General features: G+C 43.5%; 1 protein-coding gene across 2 annotated transcripts in view; it reads left to right on the forward strand.

Annotated features, from left to right (window-relative positions):
- Positions 1 to 22,762, forward strand: part of LOC106576570 (plexin-B2) — a 280,227-nt gene that overhangs the window by 176,135 nt on the left and 81,330 nt on the right. For both annotated transcript variants that reach the window (XM_045700160.1, XM_045700159.1), the window contains 9 exons: positions 452 to 563; positions 2,546 to 2,647; positions 4,769 to 4,864; positions 5,812 to 5,899; positions 6,556 to 6,719; positions 17,831 to 17,979; positions 19,118 to 19,250; positions 21,020 to 21,156; positions 21,382 to 21,564. In XM_045700160.1, coding sequence (XP_045556116.1) covers positions 452 to 563; positions 2,546 to 2,647; positions 4,769 to 4,864; positions 5,812 to 5,899; positions 6,556 to 6,719; positions 17,831 to 17,979; positions 19,118 to 19,250; positions 21,020 to 21,156; positions 21,382 to 21,564 — 1,164 coding nt within the window. The remainder of the gene's footprint in view (positions 1 to 451; positions 564 to 2,545; positions 2,648 to 4,768; positions 4,865 to 5,811; positions 5,900 to 6,555; positions 6,720 to 17,830; positions 17,980 to 19,117; positions 19,251 to 21,019; positions 21,157 to 21,381; positions 21,565 to 22,762) is intronic.

Here is a 22,762-nt window from a genome sequence, read left to right on the forward strand (position 1 = left end):
ATAATAAAACAACAGTACAGTACTGTTGACAGTACTGGATAAAAACTTAAACATGAACTCACTCATAAAAACAGCAGCTGTTTGCTGTATTCTTTGACGGTGGTTCTCTGGTCGTGGAGTTTCTCCCTTCAGACAAATGAAATGGTTGGAACACTTTGCCAACCCGGCGCGCAGGACTTCTGAATCATGTGTAATATTAATAAAATAGGAGTGCAAGGCTTTATCGTTAGTTTTCCAGAAATGTTTGGTGGTCGACTAGGAATACCTTGAAGATCGACCCGTAGGTGACCACTGCTTTATGGAGACTACCCGTTAATGATGCTTTTCTGACAGTTAATCTCAGTGCTCTGTTCAGTCATTTAACACTGAACACCTTTGAGGATTTCTGTTCTCATTGGCTATATAAACTCTGATTCCTTAACTCTTCTTCCTACTGGTTGATTGTCCCCAGGTGTATAGCATGTGTGACCAGTGAGTGGCAGTGCCAGTGGAATGCCCAGGACCACACCTGCAGTGACAGAGATGACTCTGTAGACGGAGTTCACATCATCAAAGCCCAACAAGTAGGAAGAAGCCCTGTCTCAGTCAACTAGACAGTTTGGCTCAATCTCCTTTTGTCAACCCACAATTCCTTGTGTCCTCTCTCCCCGCCTCCTCAAGAAGAAGGTCCAATACTTTTTGAGAAGCAGGCCAGAAGAGAGGATGTGAGGAAGTGAAGGAAGATAAATTGATTTAGAGCTATTGTCTCTGAGCCAGCTTGTATCTGTTACCGACTTTCTGCCTTATACAGTGGGGGAAAAAAGTATTTGATCCCCTGCTGATTTTGTACGTTTGCCCACTTAAAAAGAAATTATCAGTCTATAATTTTAATGGTAGGTTTATTTGAACAGTGAGAGACAGAATAACAACAAAAATATCCAGAAAAACGCATGTAAAAAAAATTATAAATTGATTTGCATTTTAATGAGGGAAATAAGTATTTGACCCCCTCTCAATCAGAAAGATTTCTGTCTCCCAGGTGTCCTTTATACAGGTAACGAGCTGAGATTAGGAGCACACTCTTAAAGGGAGTGCTCCTAACCGCAGCTTGTTACCTGTAAAAAAAGACACCTGTCCACAGAAGCAATCAATCAATCAGATTCCAAACTCTCCACCATGGCCAAGACCAAAGAGCTCTCCAAGGATGTCAGGGACAAGATTGTAGACCTACACAAGGCTGGAATGGGCTACAAGACCGTCGCCAAGCAGCTTGGTGAGAAGGTGACAACATTTGGTGCGATTATTCGCAAATGGAAGAAACACAAAAGAACTGTCAATATCCCTCGGCCTGGGGTTCCATGCAAGATCTCACCTCGTGGGGTTGCAATGGTCATGAGAACGGTGAGGATTCAGCCCAGAACTACACGGGAGGATCTTGTCAATGATCTCAATGCAGCTGGGACCATAGTCACCAGAAAACAATTGGTAACACACTACGCCGTGAAGGACTGAAATCCTGCAGCGCCCGCAAGGTCCCCCTGCTCAAGAATACATATACATGCCCGTCTGAAGTTTGCCAATGAACATCTGAATGATTCAGAGGACAACTGGTGTAAGTGTTGTGGTCAGATGAGACCAAAATGGAGCTCTTTGGCATCAACTCAACTCGCCGGGTTTGGAGGAGGAGGAATGCTGCCTATGACCCCAAGAACACAATGAACACCTATGACCCCAAGAACACGTCAAACATGGAGGTGGAAACATTATGCTTTGGGGGTGTTTTTCTGCTAAGGGGACAGGACAACTTCACCGCATCAAAGGGACGATGGACGGGGTCATGTACCGTCAAATCTTGGGTGAGAACATCCTTCCCTCAGCCAGGGCATTGAAAATGGGTCGTGGATGGGTATTCCAGAATGACAATGACCCAAAACACACGGCCAAGGCAACAAAGGAGTGGCTCAAGAAGAAGCACATTAAGGTCCTGGAGTGGCCTAGCCAGTCTCCAGACCTTAATCCCATAGAAAATCTGTGGAGGGAGCTGAAGGTTCGAGTTGCCAAACGTCAGCCTCAAAACCTTAATGACTTGGAGAAGATCTGCAAAGAGGAGTGGGACAAAATCCCTCCTGAGATGTGTGCAAACCTGGTGGCCAAAAAAACATCTGACCTCTGTGATTGCCAACAAGGGTTTTTGCCACCAAGTGCTAAGTCATGTTTTGCAGAGGGGTCAAATACTTATTTCCCTCATTAAAATGCAAATCATTTTATAACATTTTTGACATGCGTTTTTCTGGATTTTTTTTGGTTGTTATCTGTCTCTCACTGTTCAAATAAACCTACCATTAAAATTATAAACTGATCATTTCTTTGTAAGTGGGCAAACGTACAAAATCAGCAGGGGATCAAATACTTTTTCCCCCCACTGTAAGTGGCAACTGGCAAGCTCCACCTATCTGCTGGTGTGTCTGTCTGTCTGCCTGTATGTCTGTCTGCCTATATGTCTGCCTGCCTATATGTCTGCCTGTCTGATTAAACTAGCTACAACCACCTTCTGTTCTCTCTCCAGGCTGATAGCTGTCCTCAGTTTGAGAACCCAGACCCTCATCTCATCCCTGTAGGCCACCCCATCCCCATCAGCTTCCAAGGGAAGAACCTGGACATTTACAAGGTGAGATAGACACTGCTCTTAGGTTGCGTCCCAAATTACACCATATTACCTATACAGTTGTCATGACGTTGCCCTCTTTGGACACTGCGAGCACCATCCCCCGACCTCTATACTTCTGAGCCAGGCTCTGTAAGAGCGGTCGTAAATTCCTACGAGGAGACCCTCTCCTCATGGCCCCAGTATAGAGAGAACAAAGGAGTTCTTCCACCTCACAGAACTGGAGAACTGAACGACATTCAGGTTCTGGAGAAGGTATAAAAGATCGGTGAAGAATCCAGCTATGAACTGGTCCGTTTGGTACAATTTTGTGAAACTCATGAGAGACAATACGGCCACATTACCATAATCATGTTTATATAATAGCCTCAGCTATGAGACTTACATCTAAATGGTTGTATAAAATGAATGAATAAGGATGAAGCTATTTGTGAGACGATGGGATGCTATGTAATGATGTTAATGTGAGAGAGTTGTATTTCTCTTTAAAGTTTCACTAAGTCCTTGGCACGCCCCCAGGGACACAGACAGGACCTGGCGTCATGAGACAGCCTTTTCTGCTCTTCCGAATAAAACCCCCACCGAGGTTTTCTATCACCAGACCGAGCTTACCTCAATTACGAGATGGCTAAAGGTTGGAGACCATGCATTTCTCTTGATTAACTTTTAACCATACCACGTGGTTAAACTCTTAGACAATCGATACCGACAGAATAAGAACAAGTCTATGATATTAATTACTAGTCTGCAGCTAGGAATTCGGAATCATTGAGCGCGAAGACCGACAACCGCCGAAACATCTCTCCTATAACGACATTAATGAATGTCACTCTGAACTACCCATTCTAACCACGACAGAGAGAGCGGACAAACTCTCCAACAGAAACAAACTTTTCAACAGAGATCCCGAATGAGTGAGTGTTCATGTGCAAAGGATTAGCATTTCAATTGTTATAATATTCAACTCTGTAGTGTCTCCTCAGCTGACCCCCCCCCCTTTTTGTCTAACAAGCCGCCATGCCGGTTTAGCCCACTATGGCACATGCCTCTACCATTTCCTTGTAAACATATCTACTGTTATGCATTTCTGTGAATTACTTAGTTAGTAAATAAATGATTTTAAGACAATTGATGTATGGATAACTCATAGTGAAGACTGGGTTCGTGCAGATAACCAATAATTTACAACATTTGGAATGAGACTGACGAGGTAAACAATACATCATTAATCAGAAGACAACGTGATCAGATATTAAAATATCTGAAAGTTATATTAGGAAAATTATAACTTTGTAATCTGAATATTTTCCTTGGTGCCTCGACTTCCTAGTTAATTACAGTTACATGATTAATCAGGTTAATCGCGTAATAATAATTACAGAGTTATTTGATAAATATGTCTTCAGTTTTAATGATGCCAAAGACACGACACAGTGCACTACTTAGGGAATAGGGTGCCAGTTGAGTGCACTATGTAGGGAATAGGGTGCCATGTTGGGTTCACTGTAGAGAATAGGGTGCCATGTTGGGTTCACTGTAGGGAATAGGGTGCCATGTTGGGTTCACTGTAGGGAATAGGGTGCCATGTTGGGTTCACTGTAGGGAGTAGGATGACATTTCAGACCCCTATGTAGTCATGGTCTATCATTGAATATTAACTTGGCTGTTCCTCTAATGAGAGTACATCCGCTTGTCTTACTCATTCACTATTAGATCATGTACAGTACTGTTTATCTAATATGGTTCGTTGTGGTTTTGCCTGACAGCCTGACTGACTTCTACTCATTCTAATATACATGCTCTCTTGTCCTGTGTGTGTCTCTGTCTCTCTCTCTTGTCCTGTGTGTGTCTCTGTCTGTCCTGTCCTGTGTGTGTCTCTGTCTCTTGTCCTGTGTGTGTCTCTGTCTCTCTCGCTTGTCCTGTGTGTGTCTCTCTCTTGTCCTGTGTGTGTCTCTCTCTTGTCCTGTGTGTGTCTCTCTCTCTTGTCCTGTGTGTGTCTCTCTCTCTTGTCCTGTGTGTGTCTCTCTCTCTTGTCCTGTGTGTGTCTCTCTCTCTTGTCCTGTGTGTGTCTCTGTCTGTCTCTCTCTTGTTCTGTGTCTGTCTGTTTTGTCTGTCTTTCTCCAGGATCACACGTTTAAGATTGGCACGGAGCTCATGAAACACATGGAGGAAGAGTTCACCTTTAATGAGGGGTTAAAGTTCAACTTCAAGGGTTATGAGGTCAGTAATATCCACCTGTTGTTGAGACAACACAGGTTTTACATCCCAGCGCCCCACATGAGCAGTTACAAGTCTTTTCCCTCAGTCCCAAAGACATTCACCTCCAGCCTCCAGCCAGTACTCCAACTCTGTCTGTCTCTGTCTCTCCACCCATCTGTTTTCATACTGAGTTTGAGAGGCTGCCAGTATGGAGTTACAAGCTATTGAGCTGCGAGTCACAGCACTGCTACCCACTGTGGGGGGAAGTCATTGGGTTTAATCACAAACACATCAGATGGGGGAAGTCTATTTTGGGAGAAAAAATAAATAAAACTTCCCCACAAAGATTCCCTAGCGTGTTGTGTGCGTGTTGGATTGTGCGTGTTGTGTGCGTGTTGGATTGTGTGTGTTGGGGTGCGTGTTGTGTGCGTGTTGGATTGTGTGTGTTGGGGTGAGTGTTGGGGTGCGTGTTGGGGTGAGTGTTGGGGTGCGTGTTGGTGTGCGTGTTGGTGTGCGTGTTGGTGTGCGTGTTGGTGTGCGTGTTGGTGTGCGTGTTGGGGTGCGTGTTGGGGTGCGTGTTGGGGTGCGTGTTGGTGTGCGTGTTGGATTGTGTGTGTTGGGGTGCGTGTTGTGTGCGTGTTGGATTGTGTGTGTTGGGGTGCGTGTTGTGTGCGTGTTGGATTGTGTGTGCATGCGTGCATGTCAGCGTTTTCGTTAGGAAAATGTGGTGCTGGATATTTGACAGGAAGTATTCTAATTTAAGACGTTTGAGAAATGTACTGGACCCATATGCATTGGGTGGTAACCTGATTAGGGCGTCCACCCACGGTGCTCAGAATGACAGAAATAACATTTACATTATGCTAATTCATCTGAGCGAGAGAAAGAGCCAGCAAGTGTGTTTTGACACGTCTCTGGCCCTCAGTAACTCAGTGTGTTTTCTCTGTTGTGTATGTCCTGTGTGTTAGTTTTCCTACGACAAGGAGCAGGAGGTCAATGTGTCCTTCCACATCAAAGACAGAGACTCAGAGAAGAAGATTGACAGCACTCTGACTGGTGAGTCTGGAGTTGATGCAGTGCTGCTGTTCAATGCACTGTTCAAACAGCTGTCTGAATACAACCAGGATTATTCTGCTCAAACTGTTGATCCATTTCAACTCTTTCACCCTAATGGACCTGCGTTGGATAACCCGAGTATTGGACATGTTTAATATTCAGCCATTATTATTATTATTTCATCAGTTTTTGGGACAAAGGTCAAGCTTATTTGAATAAGATATGAATCCTGTACAGACTGGGTGGTTATTGATATGGAGTTGTTGTTTCATCTCTTACCCCTCCTCTCAACCCCCCCTGCTTCTCTCCCCTCCCGCTCTCCCATTCTACCTCCTCCTCCTCTCTCCCATTCTACCTCCTCCTCCTCCTCTCTCCCATTCTACCTCCTCCTCCTCCTCTCTCCCATTCTACCTCCTCCTCCTCCTCTCTCCCATTCTACCTCCTCCTCCTCCTCTCTCCCATTCTACCTCCTCCTCCTCCTCTCTCCCATTCTACCTCCTCCTCTCTCCCATTCTACCTCCTCCTCCTCCTCTCTCCCATTCTACCTCCTCCTCCTCCTCTCTCCCATTCTACCCTCCTCTCTCCCATTCTTCCATCTCCTCTCTCTCCTCTCACTCTATCCTCCCCCTCCTCCTCCTCTGCTCTTCATCTCTTAGTGGTGCTGTATAACTGTTCTCTGGGTCGTGAGGACTGCAGCCTGTGTAAGAACGCCGACCACAAATACAACTGTGTGTGGTGTGCCAACATGAGGTCCTGTGTGTACAGAAAATTGTGCAGGTCCCAGGAACCAGCGCAGTGCCCCAACCCCAAGATCACTGACGTGAGAACAGTCTCTCTCTCTGATTATCACTAGAGGTGTTCTCCTCTGCCTGGTCACAACTGTATGGTCAGGTGCACTCTTCCTTCCTGTCTTCTTCTCTTTAGCTGTCACTGTCGTACTCTTCTCCTACACATGCTGTCCTCCTCAACTTTCCCATGTTCAATTTGGTTTAAATAATGCAAAAACAAAGTGTTGGAGAAGAAAGTAAAAATGCAATATGTGCCATGTAAAAAAGCATTTAAGTTCCTTGCTCAGAACATGAGAACATATGAAAGCTGGTGGTTCCTTTTAACATGAGTCTTCAATATTCCCAGGTAAGAAGTTTTAGGTTGTAGTTATAGGAATTATAGGACTATTTCTCTCCATACCATTTGTATTTCATATCCCTTTGACTATTGCATGTTCTTATAGGCACTATAGTATTGCCAGCCTAATCTCAGGAGTTGATATGCTTGAAGTCAAAACAGCGCAATGCTTGAAGCACAGCGAAGAGCTGCTGGCAACCGCAGGAAAGTGCTGTTTGAATGAATGCCTACGAGCCTGCTGCTGCCTACCACCGCTCAGTCAGACTGCTCTATCAAATATCAAATCATAGACTTAATTATAATAACACAGAAATATGAGCCTTATGGTATTAATATGGTCAAATCCGGAAACAATCATTTCGAAAACAAAACGTTTATTTTTTCAGTGAAATACGGAACCGTTCCGTATTTGATCAAACGCACGGCAACCCTAAGTCTAAATATTGCTGTTACATTGCCCAACCTTCAATGTTATGTCATAATTATGTACAATTCTGGCAAATTAATTACTGTCTTTGTTAGGAAGAAATGGTCTTCACACAGTTCGCAACGAGCCAGGCAGCCCAAACTGCTGCATATACCCTGACTCTGCTTGCACAGAACGCAAGAGAAGTGACACAATTTCCCTAGTTAAAATAAATTAATGTTAGCAGGCAATATTAACTAAATATGCAGGTTTAAAAATGTACTTGTGTATGGATTTTAAGAAAAGCATTGATGTTTATGGTTAGGTACATATTATTGCAACGACAGTGCTTTTTTCGCGAATGCGCTTGTTAAATCACCCGTTTGGCGAAGTAGGCTGTGATTCAATGATAAATTAACAGGCACTTGTGTACTTGTGTACATTTATATACACACTGATCTACTACTGTAACGACTGTTCACTACAATCTACACACTGAACTACTACTGTAACGACTGTTCACTACAATATACACACTGAACTACTACTGTAACGACCGTTCACTACTATATACACACTGAACTACTACTGTAACGACTGTTCACTACAATATACACACTGAACTACTACTGTAACGACCGTTCACTAATATATACACACTGAACTACTACTGTAACGACCGTTCACTACTATATACACACTGAACTACTACAGTAACGACCGTTCACTACTATATACACACTGATGAACTACTACTGTAACGACCGTTCACTACTATATACACACTGAACTACTACTGTAACGACCATTCACTACTATATACACACTGAACTACTACTGTAACGACTGTTCACTACAATCTACACACTGAACTACTACTGTAACGACTGTTCACTACAATATACACACTGAACTACTACTGTAACGACCGTTCACTGCTATATACACACTGATGAACTACTGTAACGACCGTTCACTACTATATACACACTGAACTACTACTGTAACGACTGTTCACTACAATATACACACTGAACTACTACTGTAACGACCGTTCACTAATATATACACACTGAACTACTACTGTAACGACCGTTCACTACTATATACACACTGAACTACTACAGTAACGACCGTTCACTACTATATACACACTGATGAACTACTACTGTAACGACCGTTCACTACTATATACACACTGAACTACTACTGTAACGACCATTCACTACTATATACACACTGAACTACTACTGTAACGACAGTTCACTACTATATACACACTGAACTACTACTGTAACGACTGTTCACTACTATATACACACTGATAAACTACTACTGTAACGACCGTTCACTACTATATACACACTGTACTACTGTAACGACCGTTCACTACTATATACACACTGAACTACTACTGTAACGACCGTTCACTACTATATACACACTGATAAACTACTACTGTAACGACCGTTCACTACTATATACACACTGATGACTACTACTGTAACGACCGTTCACTACTATATACACACTGATAAACTACTACTGTAACGACCGTTCACTACTATATACACACTGAACTACTACTGTAACGACTGTTCACTACAATATACACACTGAACTACTACTGTAACGACCGTTCACTAATATATACACACTGAACTACTACTGTAACGACCGTTCACTACTATATACACACTGAACTACTACAGTAACGACCGTTCACTACTATATACACACTGATGAACTACTACTGTAACGACCGTTCACTACTATATACACACTGAACTACTACTGTAACGACCATTCACTACTATATACACACTGAACTACTACTGTAACGACAGTTCACTACTATATACACACTGAACTACTACTGTAACGACTGTTCACTACTATATACACACTGATAAACTACTACTGTAACGACCGTTCACTACTATATACACACTGTACTACTGTAACGACCGTTCACTACTATATACACACTGAACTACTACTGTAACGACCGTTCACTACTATATACACACTGATAAACTACTACTGTAACGACCGTTCACTACTATATACACACTGAACTACTACTGTAACGACTGTTCACTACTATATACACACTGATAAACTACTACTGTAACGACCGTTCACTACTATATACACACTGTACTACTGTAACGACCGTTCACTACTATATACACACTGAACTACTACTGTAACGACCGTTCACTACTATATACACACTGATAAACTACTACTGTAACGACCGTTCACTACTATATACACACTGATGACTACTACTGTAACGACCGTTCACTACTATATACACACTGATAAACTACTACTGTAACGACCGTTCACTACTATATACATACTGATCTACTACTGTAACGACCGTTCACTACTATATACACACTTTCTACTTTTAAACTCGGACAAAACAGAGATGCTTGTTCTAGGTCCCAAGAAACAAAGAGATCTTCTGTTGAATCTGACAAATAATCTGGATGGTTGTACAGTCGTCTCAAATAAAACTGTGAAGGACCTCGGCGTTACTCTGGACCCTGATCTCTCTTTTGAAGAACATATCAAGACTGTTTCAAGGACAGCTTTTTTCCATCTACGTAACATTGCAAAAATCAGAAACTTTCTGTCCAAAAATGACGCAGAAAAATTAATCCATGCTTTTGTTACTTCTAGGCTGGACTACTGCAATGCTCTACTTTCCGGCTACCCGGATAAAGCACTAAACAAACTTCAGTTAGTGCTAAATACGGCTGCTAGAATCCTGACTAGAACCAAAAAAAATTATCATATTACTCCAGTGCTAGCCTCCCTACACTGGCTTCCTGTTAAGGCAAGGGCTGATTTCAAGGTTTTACTGCTAACCTACAAAGCATTACATGGGCTTGCTCCTACCTATCTTTCCGATTTGGTCCTGCCGTACATACCTACACGTACGCTATGGTCACAAGACGCAGGCCTCTTAATTGTCCCTACAATTTCTAAGCAAACGGCTGGAGGTAGGGCTTTCTCCTATAGAGCTCCATTTTTATGGAATGGTCTGCCTACCAATGTGAGAGACGCAGACTCAGTCTCAACCTTTAAGTCTTTACTGAAGACTCATCTCTTCAGTAGGTCCTATAATTAAGTATAGTCTGGCCCAGGAGTGTGAAGGTGAACGGAAAGGCTGGAGCAACGAACCGCCCTTGCTGTCTCTGCAATGCCGGTTCCCCTCTTTCCACTGGGATTCTCTGCCTCTAACCCTTTTACAGGGGCTGAGTCACTGGCCTACTGGTGTTCTTCCATGCCGTCCATGGGAGGGGTGCGTCACTTGAGTGGGTTGAGTCACTGACGTGGTCTTCCTGTCTGGGTTGGCGCCCCCCCTTGGGTTGTGCCATGGCGGAGATCGTTGTGGGCTATACTCGGCCTTGTCTTAGGACGGTAAGTTGGTGGTTGGAGACATCCCTCTAGTGGTGTGGGGGCTGTGCTTTAGCAAAGTGGGTGGGGTTATATCCTGCCTGTTTGGCCCTGTCCGGGGTATCATCGGATGGGGCCACAGTGTCTTCTGATCCCTCCTGTCTCAGCCTCCAGTATTTATGCTGCAGTAGTTTGTGTGTCGGGGGGCTAGGGTCAGTCTGTTACGTCTGGAGTATTTCTCATGTCTTATCCGGTGTCCTGTGTGAATTTAAATATGCTCTCTCTAATTCTCTCTTTCTTTCTTTCTCTCGGAGGACCTGAGCCCTAGGAACATGCCACAGGACTACCTGGCATGATGACTCCTTGCTGTCCCCAGTCCACCTGGCCGTGCTGCTGCTCCAGTTTCAACTGTTCTGCCTGCGGCTATGGAACCCTGACCTGTTCACCGGACGTGCTTGTTGCACCCTCGACAACTAATATGATTATTATTATTTGACCATGCTGGTCATTTATGAACATTTTAACATCTTGACCATGTTCTGTTATAATATCCACCCGGCACAGCCAGAAGAGGACTGGCCACCCCTCATAGCCTGGTTCCTCTCTAGGTTTCTTCCTAGGTTTTTGGCCTTTCTAGGGAGTTTTTCCTAGGGAGTTTTTCCTAGCCACCGTTCTTCTTTCACATGCATTGCTTGCTGTTTGGGGTTTTAGGCTGGGTTTCTGTACAGCACTTTGAGATATCAGCTGATGTACGAAGGGCTATATAAATAATTTTGATTTGATTTGATGAACTACTACTGTAACGACCGTTCACTAATATATACACACTGATGAACTACTACTGTAATGACCGTTCACTACTATATACACACTGAACTACTACTGTAACGACCGTTCACTACTATATACACACTGATGAACTACTACTGTAACGACCGTTCACTACTATATACACACTGATGACTACTACTGTAACGACCGTTCACTACTATATACACACTGAACTACTACTGTAACGACCGTTCACTACTATGTACACACTGAACTATTACTGTAATGACCGTTCACTACTATATACACACTGAACTATTACTGTAACGACCGTTCACTACTATATACACACTGAACTACCACTGTAATGACCGTTCACTACTATATACACACTGATGAACTACTACTGTAACGACCGTTCACTACTATATACACACTGAACTACTACTGTAACGACCGTTCACTACTATATACACACTGAACTACTACTGTAACGACCGTTCACTACTATATACACACTGAACTACTACTGTAACGACCGTTCACTACTATATACACACTGATGAACTACTGTAACGACTGTTCACTACTATATACACACTGAACTACTACTGTAACGACTGTTCACTACTATATACACACTGATAAACTACTACTGTTATGACCGTTCACTACTATATACACACTGATGAACTACTGTAACGACCGTTCACTACTATATACACACTGATGAACTACTACTGTAACGACCGTTCACTACTATATACACACTGATGAACTACTACTGTAACGACTGTTCACTACTATATACACACTGAACTACTACTGTAACGACCGTTCACTACTATATACACACTGATAAACTACTACTGTTATGACCGTTCACTACTATATACACACTGATGAACTACTGTAACGACCGTTCACTACTATATACACACTGATGAACTACTACTGTAACGACCGTTCACTACTATATACACACTGATGAACTACTACTGTAACGACTGTTCACTACTATATACACACTGAACTACTACTGTAACGACCGTTCACTACTATATACACACTGATAAACTACTACTGTTATGACCGTTCACTACTATATACACACTGATGAACTACTGTAACGACCGTTCACTACTATATACACACTGATGAACTACTACTGTAACGACTGTTCACTACTATATACAAATCACATTTATTTATATAGCCCTTCGTACATCAGCTGATATCTCAAAGTGCTGTACAGAAACCCAGCCTAAAACCCCAAACAGCAAGCAATGCATGTGAAAGAAGCATGGTGGCTAGGAAAAACTCCCTAGGAAAAACTCCCTAGAAAGGCCAAAAACCTAGGAAGAGACCTAGAGAGAAACCAGGCTATGAGGGGTGGCCAGTCCTCTTCTGGCTGTGCCGGGTGGATATTATAACAGAACATGGTCAAGATGTTAAAATGTTCATAAATGACCAGCATGGTCAAATAATAATAATCATAGTAGTTGTCGAGGGTGCAACAAGCACGTCCGGTGAACAGGTCAGGGTTCCATAGCCGCAGGCAGAACAGTTGAAACTGGAGCAGCAGCACGGCCAGGTGGACTGGGGACAGCAAGGAGTCATCATGCCAGGTAGTCCTGTGGCATGTTCCTAGGGCTCAGGTCCTCCGAGAGAAAGAAAGAAAGAGAGAAAGAGAGAATTAGAGAGAGCATATTTAAATTCACACAGGACACCGGATAAGACATGAGAAATACTCCAGACGTAACAGACTGACCCTAGCCCCCCGACACACAAACTACTGCAGCATAAATACTGGAGGCTGAGACAGGAGGGATCAGAAGACACTGTGGCCCCATCCGATGATACCCCGGACAGGGCCAAACAGGCAGGATATAACCCCACCCACTTTGCTAAAGCACAGCCCCCACACCACTCGAGGGATGTCTCCAACCACCAACTTACCGTCCTAAGACAAGGCCGAGTATAGCCCACAAAGATCTCCGCCACGGCACAACCCAAGGGGGGGGCGCCAACCCAGACAGAAAGACCACGTCAGTGACTCAACCCACTCAAGTGACGCACCCCTCCCATGGACGGCATGGAAGAACACCAGTAAGCCAGTGACTCAGCCCCTGTAATAGGGTTAGAGGCAGAGAATCCCAGTGGAGAGAGGGGAACCGGCAAGGCAGAGACAGCAAGGGCGGTTCGTTGCTCCAGCCTTTCCGTTCACCTTCACACTCCTGGGCCAGACTATACTTAATCATAGGACCTACTGAAGAGATGAGTCTTCAGTAAAGACTTAAAGGTTGAGACTGAGTCTCCGTCTCTCACACGGGTAGGCAGACCATTCCATAAAAATGGAGCTCTATAGGAGAAAGCCCTACCTCCAGCCGTTTGCTTAGAAATTCTAGGGACAATTAGGAGGCCTGCGTCTTGTGACCATAGCGTACGTGTAGGTATGTACGGCAGGACCAAATCGGAAAGATAGGTAGGAGCAAGCCCATGTAATGCTTTGTAGGTTAGCAGTAAAACCTTGAAATCAGCCCTTGCCTTAACCTCTTGGGGCTAGGTGGGACGCTAGCGTGCCACCTGTGGTGCACTCCATCAACAGCAGGTGCATTTCAAGAGCGGCAAATTTGAATCCAAATAAATGTCAAAATTCAAATTTTTCAAAAATACAACTATGTTACACCATTTGAAAGATAAACATCTCCTTAATCTAACCACGTTTTACGATTTCAAAAAGGTTTTACGGCGAAAGCATAAATTTAGAGTATGTTAGGACAGTACATTTACAAGAGTTGTGTGTAATGTTTTGTCAAGTCAAAGACAGGGTCACCAAAACCATAAAACCAGCTAAAATGATACACTAACCTTTTACAATCTCCATCAGATGACACTCCTAGGACATTATGTTAGACAATGCATGCATTTTTAGTTCTATCAAGTTCATATTTATATACAAAAACAGCGTTTTACTATGGCATTGATGTTGAGGAAATCGTTTCCCTCCAATAACCGGCAGTCAAGTCAGCGTCACAAATTAAATAATTAAAATTAGAAAACATTGGTAAAATATTATATTGTCATTTAAAGAATTATAGATTTACATCTTTTGAACGCAATCAACTTGCCAGATTTAAAAATAACCTTACTGGGAAATCACACTTTGCAATAATCTGAGCACTGTGCCCAGAAAAATACGCGTTGCGATACAGACTAGACGTCATGTTGGGGAGATCTAAAATCGAAAATACTATGTAAATAATCCATTACCTTTGATTCTCTTCATCAGATGTCACTTCCAGGTATCACAGGTCCATAACGAATGTAGTTTTGTTCAAAAAAGCTCATCATTTATGTCCAAAAATCTCCGTCTCGTTAGCACATGATGTAAGCCAGCCGGACTTCTCGTCATGAACGAGGGGAAAAAATATATTTCCGTTCGTTCAAACATGTCAAACGTTGTATAGCATAAATCATTAGGGCCTTTTTTAACCAGAACATGAATAATATTCAAGGTGGACGAATGCATAGCCTTTTATAACGTATTGGAACGAGGGTACCCAACATGAAGTAGCGCGCCAGGTGTCTAATGGGACATCATCGTTCCATGGCTCTTGTTCGGTCAGATCTCCCTCCAGAAGACTCAAAACACTTTGTAAAGGCTGGTGACATCTAGTGGAAGCAATAGGAAGTGCCAAAATATTCCTAAACCCCTGTGTTTTTCAATGGGATAGCTTTAAAGTCAATACAACACATCAGGTATCCACTTCCTGTCAGAAAATGTCTCAGGGTTTTGCCTGCCAAATGAGTTCTGTTATACTCACAGACACCATTCAAACAGTTTTGGAAACTTTAGAGTGTTTTCTATCCATATATAATAAGTATATGCATATTCTAGTTACTGGGTAGGATTAGTAACCAGATTAAATCGGGTACATTTTTTTTATCCAGACGTGCAAATGCTGCCCCCTAGACCCAACAGGCTAACAAGTAGGGAGGCTAGCACTGGAGTAATATGATCAAATTTTTGAGTTCTAGTCAGGATTCTAGCAGCCGTATTTAGCACTAACTGAAGTTTGTTTAGTGCTTTATCCGGGTAGCCGGAAAGTAGAGCATTGCAGTAGTCCAGCCTAGAAGTAACAAAGCATGGATTAATTTTTCTGTATCATTTTTGGACAGAAAGTTTCTGATTTTTGCAATGTTACGTAGATGGAAAAAAGCTGTCCTTGAAACAGTCTTGATATGTTCTTCAAAAGAGAGATCAGGGTCCAGAGTAACGCTGAGGTCCTTCACAGTTTTATTTGAGACGACTGTACAACCATCCAGATTAATTGTCAGATTCAACAGAAGATCTCTTTGTTTCTTGGGACCTAGAACAAGCATCTCTGTTTTGTCCGAGTTTAAAAGTAGAAAGTTTGCAGCCATCCACTTCTTTATGTCTGAAACACGAGCTTCTAGCGAGGGCAATTTTGGGGCTTCACCATGTTTCATTGAAATGTACAGCTGTGTGTCGTCCGCATAGCAGTGAAATTTAACATTATGTTTTCGAATGACATCCCCAAGAGGTAAAATATATAGTGAAAACAATAGTGGTCCTAAAACGGAACCTTGAGGAACACCGAAATTTACAATTGATTTGTCAGAGGACAAACCATTCACAGAGACAAACTGATATCTTTCCGACAGATAAGATCTAAACCAGGCCAGAACTTGTCCATGTAGACCAATTTGGGTTTCCAATCTCTCCAAAAGAATGTGGTGATCGATGGTATCAAAAGCAGCACTAAGATCTAGGAGCACGAGGACAGATGCAGAGCCTTGGTCTGACGTCATTAAAAGGTCATTTACCACCTTCACAAGTGCAGTCTCAGTGCTATGATGGGGTCTAAAACCAGACTGAAGCGTTTCGTATACATTGTTTGTCTTCAGGAAGGCAGTGAGTTGCTGCGCAACAGCTTTTTCTAAAATTCTTGAGGAATGGAAGATTCGATATAGGCCGATTTAGTTTTTTAAATAATTTCTGGGTCAAGATTCGGCTTTTTCAAGAGAGGCTTTATTACTGCCACTTTTAGTGCCACTTTTATACACACTGATGAACTACTGTAATGACCGTTCACTACTATATACACACTGAACTACTACTGTTATGACCGTTCACTACTATATACACACTGATGAACTACTGTAATGACCGTTCACTACTATATACACACTGAACTACTACTGTAACGACCGTTCACTACTATATACACACTGATAAACTACTACTGTAACGACCGTTCACTACTATATACATCCTGATGAACTACTACTGTAACGACCGTTCACTACTATATACACACTGAACTACTACTGTAACGACCGTTCACTGCTATATACACACTGATGAACTACTGTAACGACCGTTCACTACTATATACACACTGATAAACTACTACTGTAACGACCGTTCACTACTATATACACACTGATAAACTACTGTAACGACCGTTCACTACTATATACACACTGATAAACTACTGTAACGACCGTTCACTACTATATACACACTGAACTACTACTGTAACGACCGTTCACTACTATATACACACTGATAAACTACTACTGTAACGACCGTTCACTACTATATACACACTGATGAACTACTACTGTAACGACCGTTCACTACTATATACACACTGATGAACTACTACTGTAGCGACTGTTCACTGCTATATACACACTGAACTACTGCTGTAAGGACCGTTCACTACTATATACACACTGAACTACTACTGTAGCGACTGTTCACTGCTATATACACACTGAACTACTGCTGTAAGGACCGTTCACTACTATATACACACTGATGAACTACTACTGTAACGACCGTTCACTACTATATACACACTGAACTACTACTGTAATGACCGTTCACTACTATATACACACTGAACTACTACTGTAACGACCGTTCACTACTATATACACACTGAACTACTACTGTAACGACTGTTCACTGCTATATACACACTGAACTACTACTGTAACGACCGTTCACTACTATATACACACTGAACTACTACTGTAACGACCGTTCACTACTATATACACACTGATGAACTACTGTAACGACCGTTCACTACTATATACATCCTGATGGCACTGACCTTTATATTCTATATTAATCTACCATACTCATCTAAATCATCCCTTCTCTCTCTAATCCCCAGATCATCCCTCGTTTCGGGCCTCTGAAAGGCGGGATAGTTGTGACCATTAAAGGGTCTAACCTGGGCATAAAGGAGGAGCACATTAAGAAGGTGACGGTGGCTGGAGTGGACTGTGTTCACCAGGGGGACAGATACTCTGTCTCCACCAGGTATAGTGATAGTGGGGGGGCAGAGTCACATCCCTGTAATCACAGCCGGTCCGCTCATTAGGCAGGATTAGGCGTCTGCCTATGGCGGCAGATTGATGAGGACGGCATTTGCTGAGCTAAACTGACCTAGACCCACCTTCAACAACACATAAAACCTCACATAATTCTGCCCCGAAACAATGACAATTAGTGGCATATGGGCTTTTTAGGTGAGCGCTGATGCCGCCCTGTAATACGCAGTGCCCACTTTGTCAAAGGCAGGGTCGCAAAATATTTATCTTGTCCATTCCCACCGGCCTCTCCAGAGTGCTGTTGAAGAAAGAGCCTTTTCTGTGGCCTTCAGGCAGGAGATAAAATGTATGACGATGTAATGAGACGGACACTTTTTACATCGTGCAGGTTTCTCCAATCAAATAGCCTAACCTAAATGGAAACCAATCAGCTGTCAAATGAGCTGTCATGTTAACAAACAACATATCCTAAAAACAGGACCGGTCAAAGTAAAATGGACAATATGGAATGGATAATCACAGCTGTTTCCAGGAGTTTCATCCCATTGTCATGATCAGTGGTTTCAAGTTTGTTTCTGTACATTTTTGACAAATTGACAAGATTGTGCAAAGGGTGGCTACTTAGAAGAATCTCAAATACATAAAATATATTTTGATTAACACTTTTTTTGGTTACTACATGATTCCATATGTGTTAATTCATAGTTTTAATGTCTTCAATATAATTATACAATGTAGAAAATAATAAATAAAGAAAAACCCTTGAATGAGTACAGTAGGTGTCCAAACTATTGACTGCTACTGTACGTCTTTTCAACTTTAATTCACAACCGAAAATGAACCTGATTTAAACACCTAGAAAATAGTTATTTTAGATGTCTTTTCAACAGTATTTTGCTTACTGGGACTATTCTAGGTTTGTGAAGGGGGGTGGCATTTTTTGGTCCCGCCAGAACGGCAAGGACCGTTCCTGCCTGTAATGTACTTTTATGTCCAGCGAATAACATATTTCATTAAACACAACATTTCGATGTACAGTATGTCTGCTTGTGTGTGTGTGTGTGTGTGTGTGTGTGGTGGAGAAACCGGGCCTTTGTCTTACCCCAGCTGTTCTGTGTCTTCTCCAGTGTTGTGTGTGAGATCGGTCCGGTCCAGTCTTCAGCTTCACTGGACCCCCCAGGGCCCATCAACCAGGGGGTAGTGGAGGTAGAGGTGGAGGGGGGCAGGACAGGACGTTCAGAGGTCCTCTTCACCTATAGGGTACGTTTCATACAGTCACAGGGCCATTCTTTATCCCAACATGAATCCTAACTGTTGTAAGAGTCGGCCCCACACTGTGCAGGAGTGATCTGACGTTTCATTCTGTACATGGCTCTTAGTGTGGTTAAAGCTCTGCTCAGTGCTCATACAGCCACTATGTTAGTCTCTCTCTGCTGGTTTTACATCTCCACGTTCATCAATCTACTTAGTTCTTAGAAGATGCTCTTAGAATTCAGAATAGCATCTGTTGAAAGGAAACAGAATTTAACGGGGATTTACTCAAAAACAGGATTTACTCAAAAACACATCTATACTGGGAGACTATTTTACTTCATGGTAAATTTTTACACTCATTTATTTTGGGGTTCATATTTTCTTGTTTGTTTCTTTCAAAACAACAATGTCCCCATGAGAATGTACTGAGCTTGAAAAGCTATTTTTCCTTATTATAGATTTGATCAAAGCTTCAGATTTTCTAGGGAACATAACATTCTTTTGCTCTCTCTTTCTCTCGCTCTCGTTTGCTCTCTCGCTCTCGTTTGCTCTCTCGCTCTCTGCCTCTCTCTCTCTCTCTCTCTCTCTCTCTCTCTCTCTCTCTCTCTCTCTCTCTCTCTCTCTCTCTCTCTCTCTCTCTCTCTCTGCCTCTCTCTCTGCCTCTCTCTCTGCCTCTCTGCTGTTTTAAGTTGGTCTGCTCCAGATCTGGCTGTCTACTCCCAGTATTTTCTCAGCAAACTACTACTAAGTGGTGTTCAGTAGCTGTGTTGTGATGATAAAGTACTAAGTGGTGTTCAGTAGCTGTGTTGTGATGATAAAGTACTAAGTGGTGTTCAGTAGCTGTGTTGTGATGATAAAGTACTAAGTGGTGTTCAGTAGCTGTGTTGTGATGATAAAGTACTAAGTGGTGTTCAGTAGCTGTGTTGTGGTGATAAAGTACTAAGTGTTGTTCAGTAGCTGTGTTGTGGTGATAAAGTACTAAGTGGTGTTCAGTAGCTGTGTTGTGGTGATAAAGTACTAAGTGGTGTTCAGTAGCTGTGTTGTGGTGACAAAGTACTAAGTGGTGTTCAGTAGCTGTGTTGTGGTGATAAAGTACTAAGTGGTGTTCAGTAGCTGTGTTGTGGTGATAAAGTACGAAGTGGTGTTCAGTAGCTGTGTTGTGGTGATGAAGTACTAAGTGGTGTTCAGTAGCTGTGTTGTGATGATAAAGTCCTAAGTGGTTGGTAGACAGTGGGCCCTGGGCCGTTAGACAGTGGGCCCTGGGCCGTTAGACAGTGGGCCCTGGGCCGTTAGACAGTGGGCCCTGGGCCGTTAGACAGTGGGCCGTTAGACAGTGGGCCCTGGGCCGGTAGACAGTGGACCGTTAGACAGTGGGCCCCGGGCCGTTAGACAGTGGGCCCCGGGCCGTTAGACAGTGGGCCGGTAGACAGTGGGCCCCGGGCCGTTAGACAGTGGGCCCCGGGCCGTTAGACAGTGGGCCCCGGGCCGTTAGACAGTGGGCCCCGGGCCGTTAGACAGTGGGCCCCGGGCCGTTAGACAGTGGTGTTTGTTACACCGGAGTTTGTCATGGGACACATGCAGTATATTGTACAGTACATATATACACAGTGTGTTAAATGTAAAACATTTTAGATGAAAGCATTTGCTAAATAACCATATAGAATGTTAAAAGGTCAGGACAGGAGTTTTTCCTTGTCAGGTCATGCAGTCTGGAAAACCTCCAGGACCTAAGTATGTTACCTTATCACTGATGTCTCATCTCTTATCCCCTCCAGGACCCCATCCCTGAGAAAGTTTCCCCCTCTACGGGCCCTGCGGCCGGGGGAACAGTCATCACCATCTCTGGGAAACACCTGGATACGGCAAACAAGGATGATGTCATTGTCACCGTGGGTGGAACGCCCTGTGAAGTGTAAGGATGATCACACTTGAGTCTTCCAACCCCTGCAGTTTGCTGTCTGGACAGGTTGCCTAAGTCATGTCCTATTCAATTGTTCTCTCAAGGCCGACCTCTGAAATATATTAGCCATACAGTAATTGTGTTTGACTTGTTCCTTTGAGATTACCTTCTCTCCCCTCAACACTACAACCCCTGTTTGACTTGTCCCATAATGCTCTCTGTCCGTTTCTCCCTCAGGTTGTCGTTTGGCAGTGAGATCACCTGTGAGACAGGTGTATACAAGGGACAAAAGGTTCCATCGGAGACCCTGAGTGTCTCAATGAGGTATGGGAAGAGCACCACCAAGGACGTCCCTGGCTCCTTCCAGTACTCTGAGAACCCCAAACTCACTGACTACAGCCCCAAGACCAGCTTCGTATGGTGAGTAGAATCCAGGAACAATGTTCCAGAGAGGGTTGAAATTAAAGCACCTCTTTTTCTTTAAACAAAGCTTGGGTTGAATGCAAATCAGTTTGAAGCGGATAATGAAATGACAGTTTCTTATTGGACAAATGCAGGTAGTGTCTCCCTCTTTCAAAACATTTCAAAAGGTTTCTCCTGTTTTGTGCTTCCTAACATGACCCTGATATATGGTGTCGTCGTCCAGTGTTTCAGTGGAGGCAGGAGCATTACATTTGTCATTTAGCAGATGTTCTTATCCAGAGCCACATAGTTAGTGCAGTCATCTTAAGATGGCTAGGTGGGACAACCACATATCAGTCATAGTACTGGAAGTACATGTTTCCTCTGTCTATACCTTCACAGTCCAAGCTAGTAAGAGAGAAAAGAGTCAAGTGCGAGTGTTGGTTCACAAAACATGTTTTCAGAAGACGGCCAGGGACTCTGTTGTCCTAGCTTCAGGAGGAAGACGGGCAGGTACTCTGTTGTCCTAGCTTCAGGAGGAAGACGGGCAGGTACTCTGTTGTCCTAGCTTCAGGAGGAAGACGGGCAGGGACTCTGTTGTCCTAGCTTTAGGAGGAAGACGGGCAGGTACTCTGTTGTCCTAGCTTCAGGAGGAAGACGGGCAGGTACTCTGTTGTCCTAGCTTCAGGAGGAAGACGGGCAGGTACTCTGTTGTCCTAGCTTCAGGAGGAAGACGGGCAGGTACTCTGTTGTCCTAGCTTCAGGAGGAAGACGGGCAGGTACTCTGTTGTCCTAGCTTCAGGAGGAAGACGGGCAGGGACTCTGTTGTTCTAGCTTCAGGAGGAAGACGGGCAGGTACTCTGTTGTCCTAGCTTCAGGAGGAAGACGGGCAGGTACTCTGTTGTCCTAGCTTCAGGAGGAAGACGGGCAGGTACTCTGTTGTCCTAGCTTCAGGAGGAAGACGGGCAGGTACTCTGCTGTCCTAGCTTCAGGAGGAAGATGGGCAGGTACTCTGTTGGGTTAGGGTTAGGGTTAGGGAAGCCAGTGGAGTGTGCGGAGGAGCAGGGACATGGGAAAAGTTAGGAAGGTTGAACATCGGGGGCTGCAGCGTTCTGCTGAGTTGCACAGGTTTGATGACACAAGCAGGGAGCCCAGCCAACAGAGAGTTGCAGTAGAGTTGTGTTTTATTGAGAGCTGACGTGTGTGTTGTCTGGTG

The sequence above is a fragment of the Salmo salar genome, chromosome ssa17, assembly GCF_905237065.1.
Source record: "Salmo salar chromosome ssa17, Ssal_v3.1, whole genome shotgun sequence".
Lineage (NCBI taxonomy): Eukaryota > Metazoa > Chordata > Actinopteri > Salmoniformes > Salmonidae > Salmo > Salmo salar.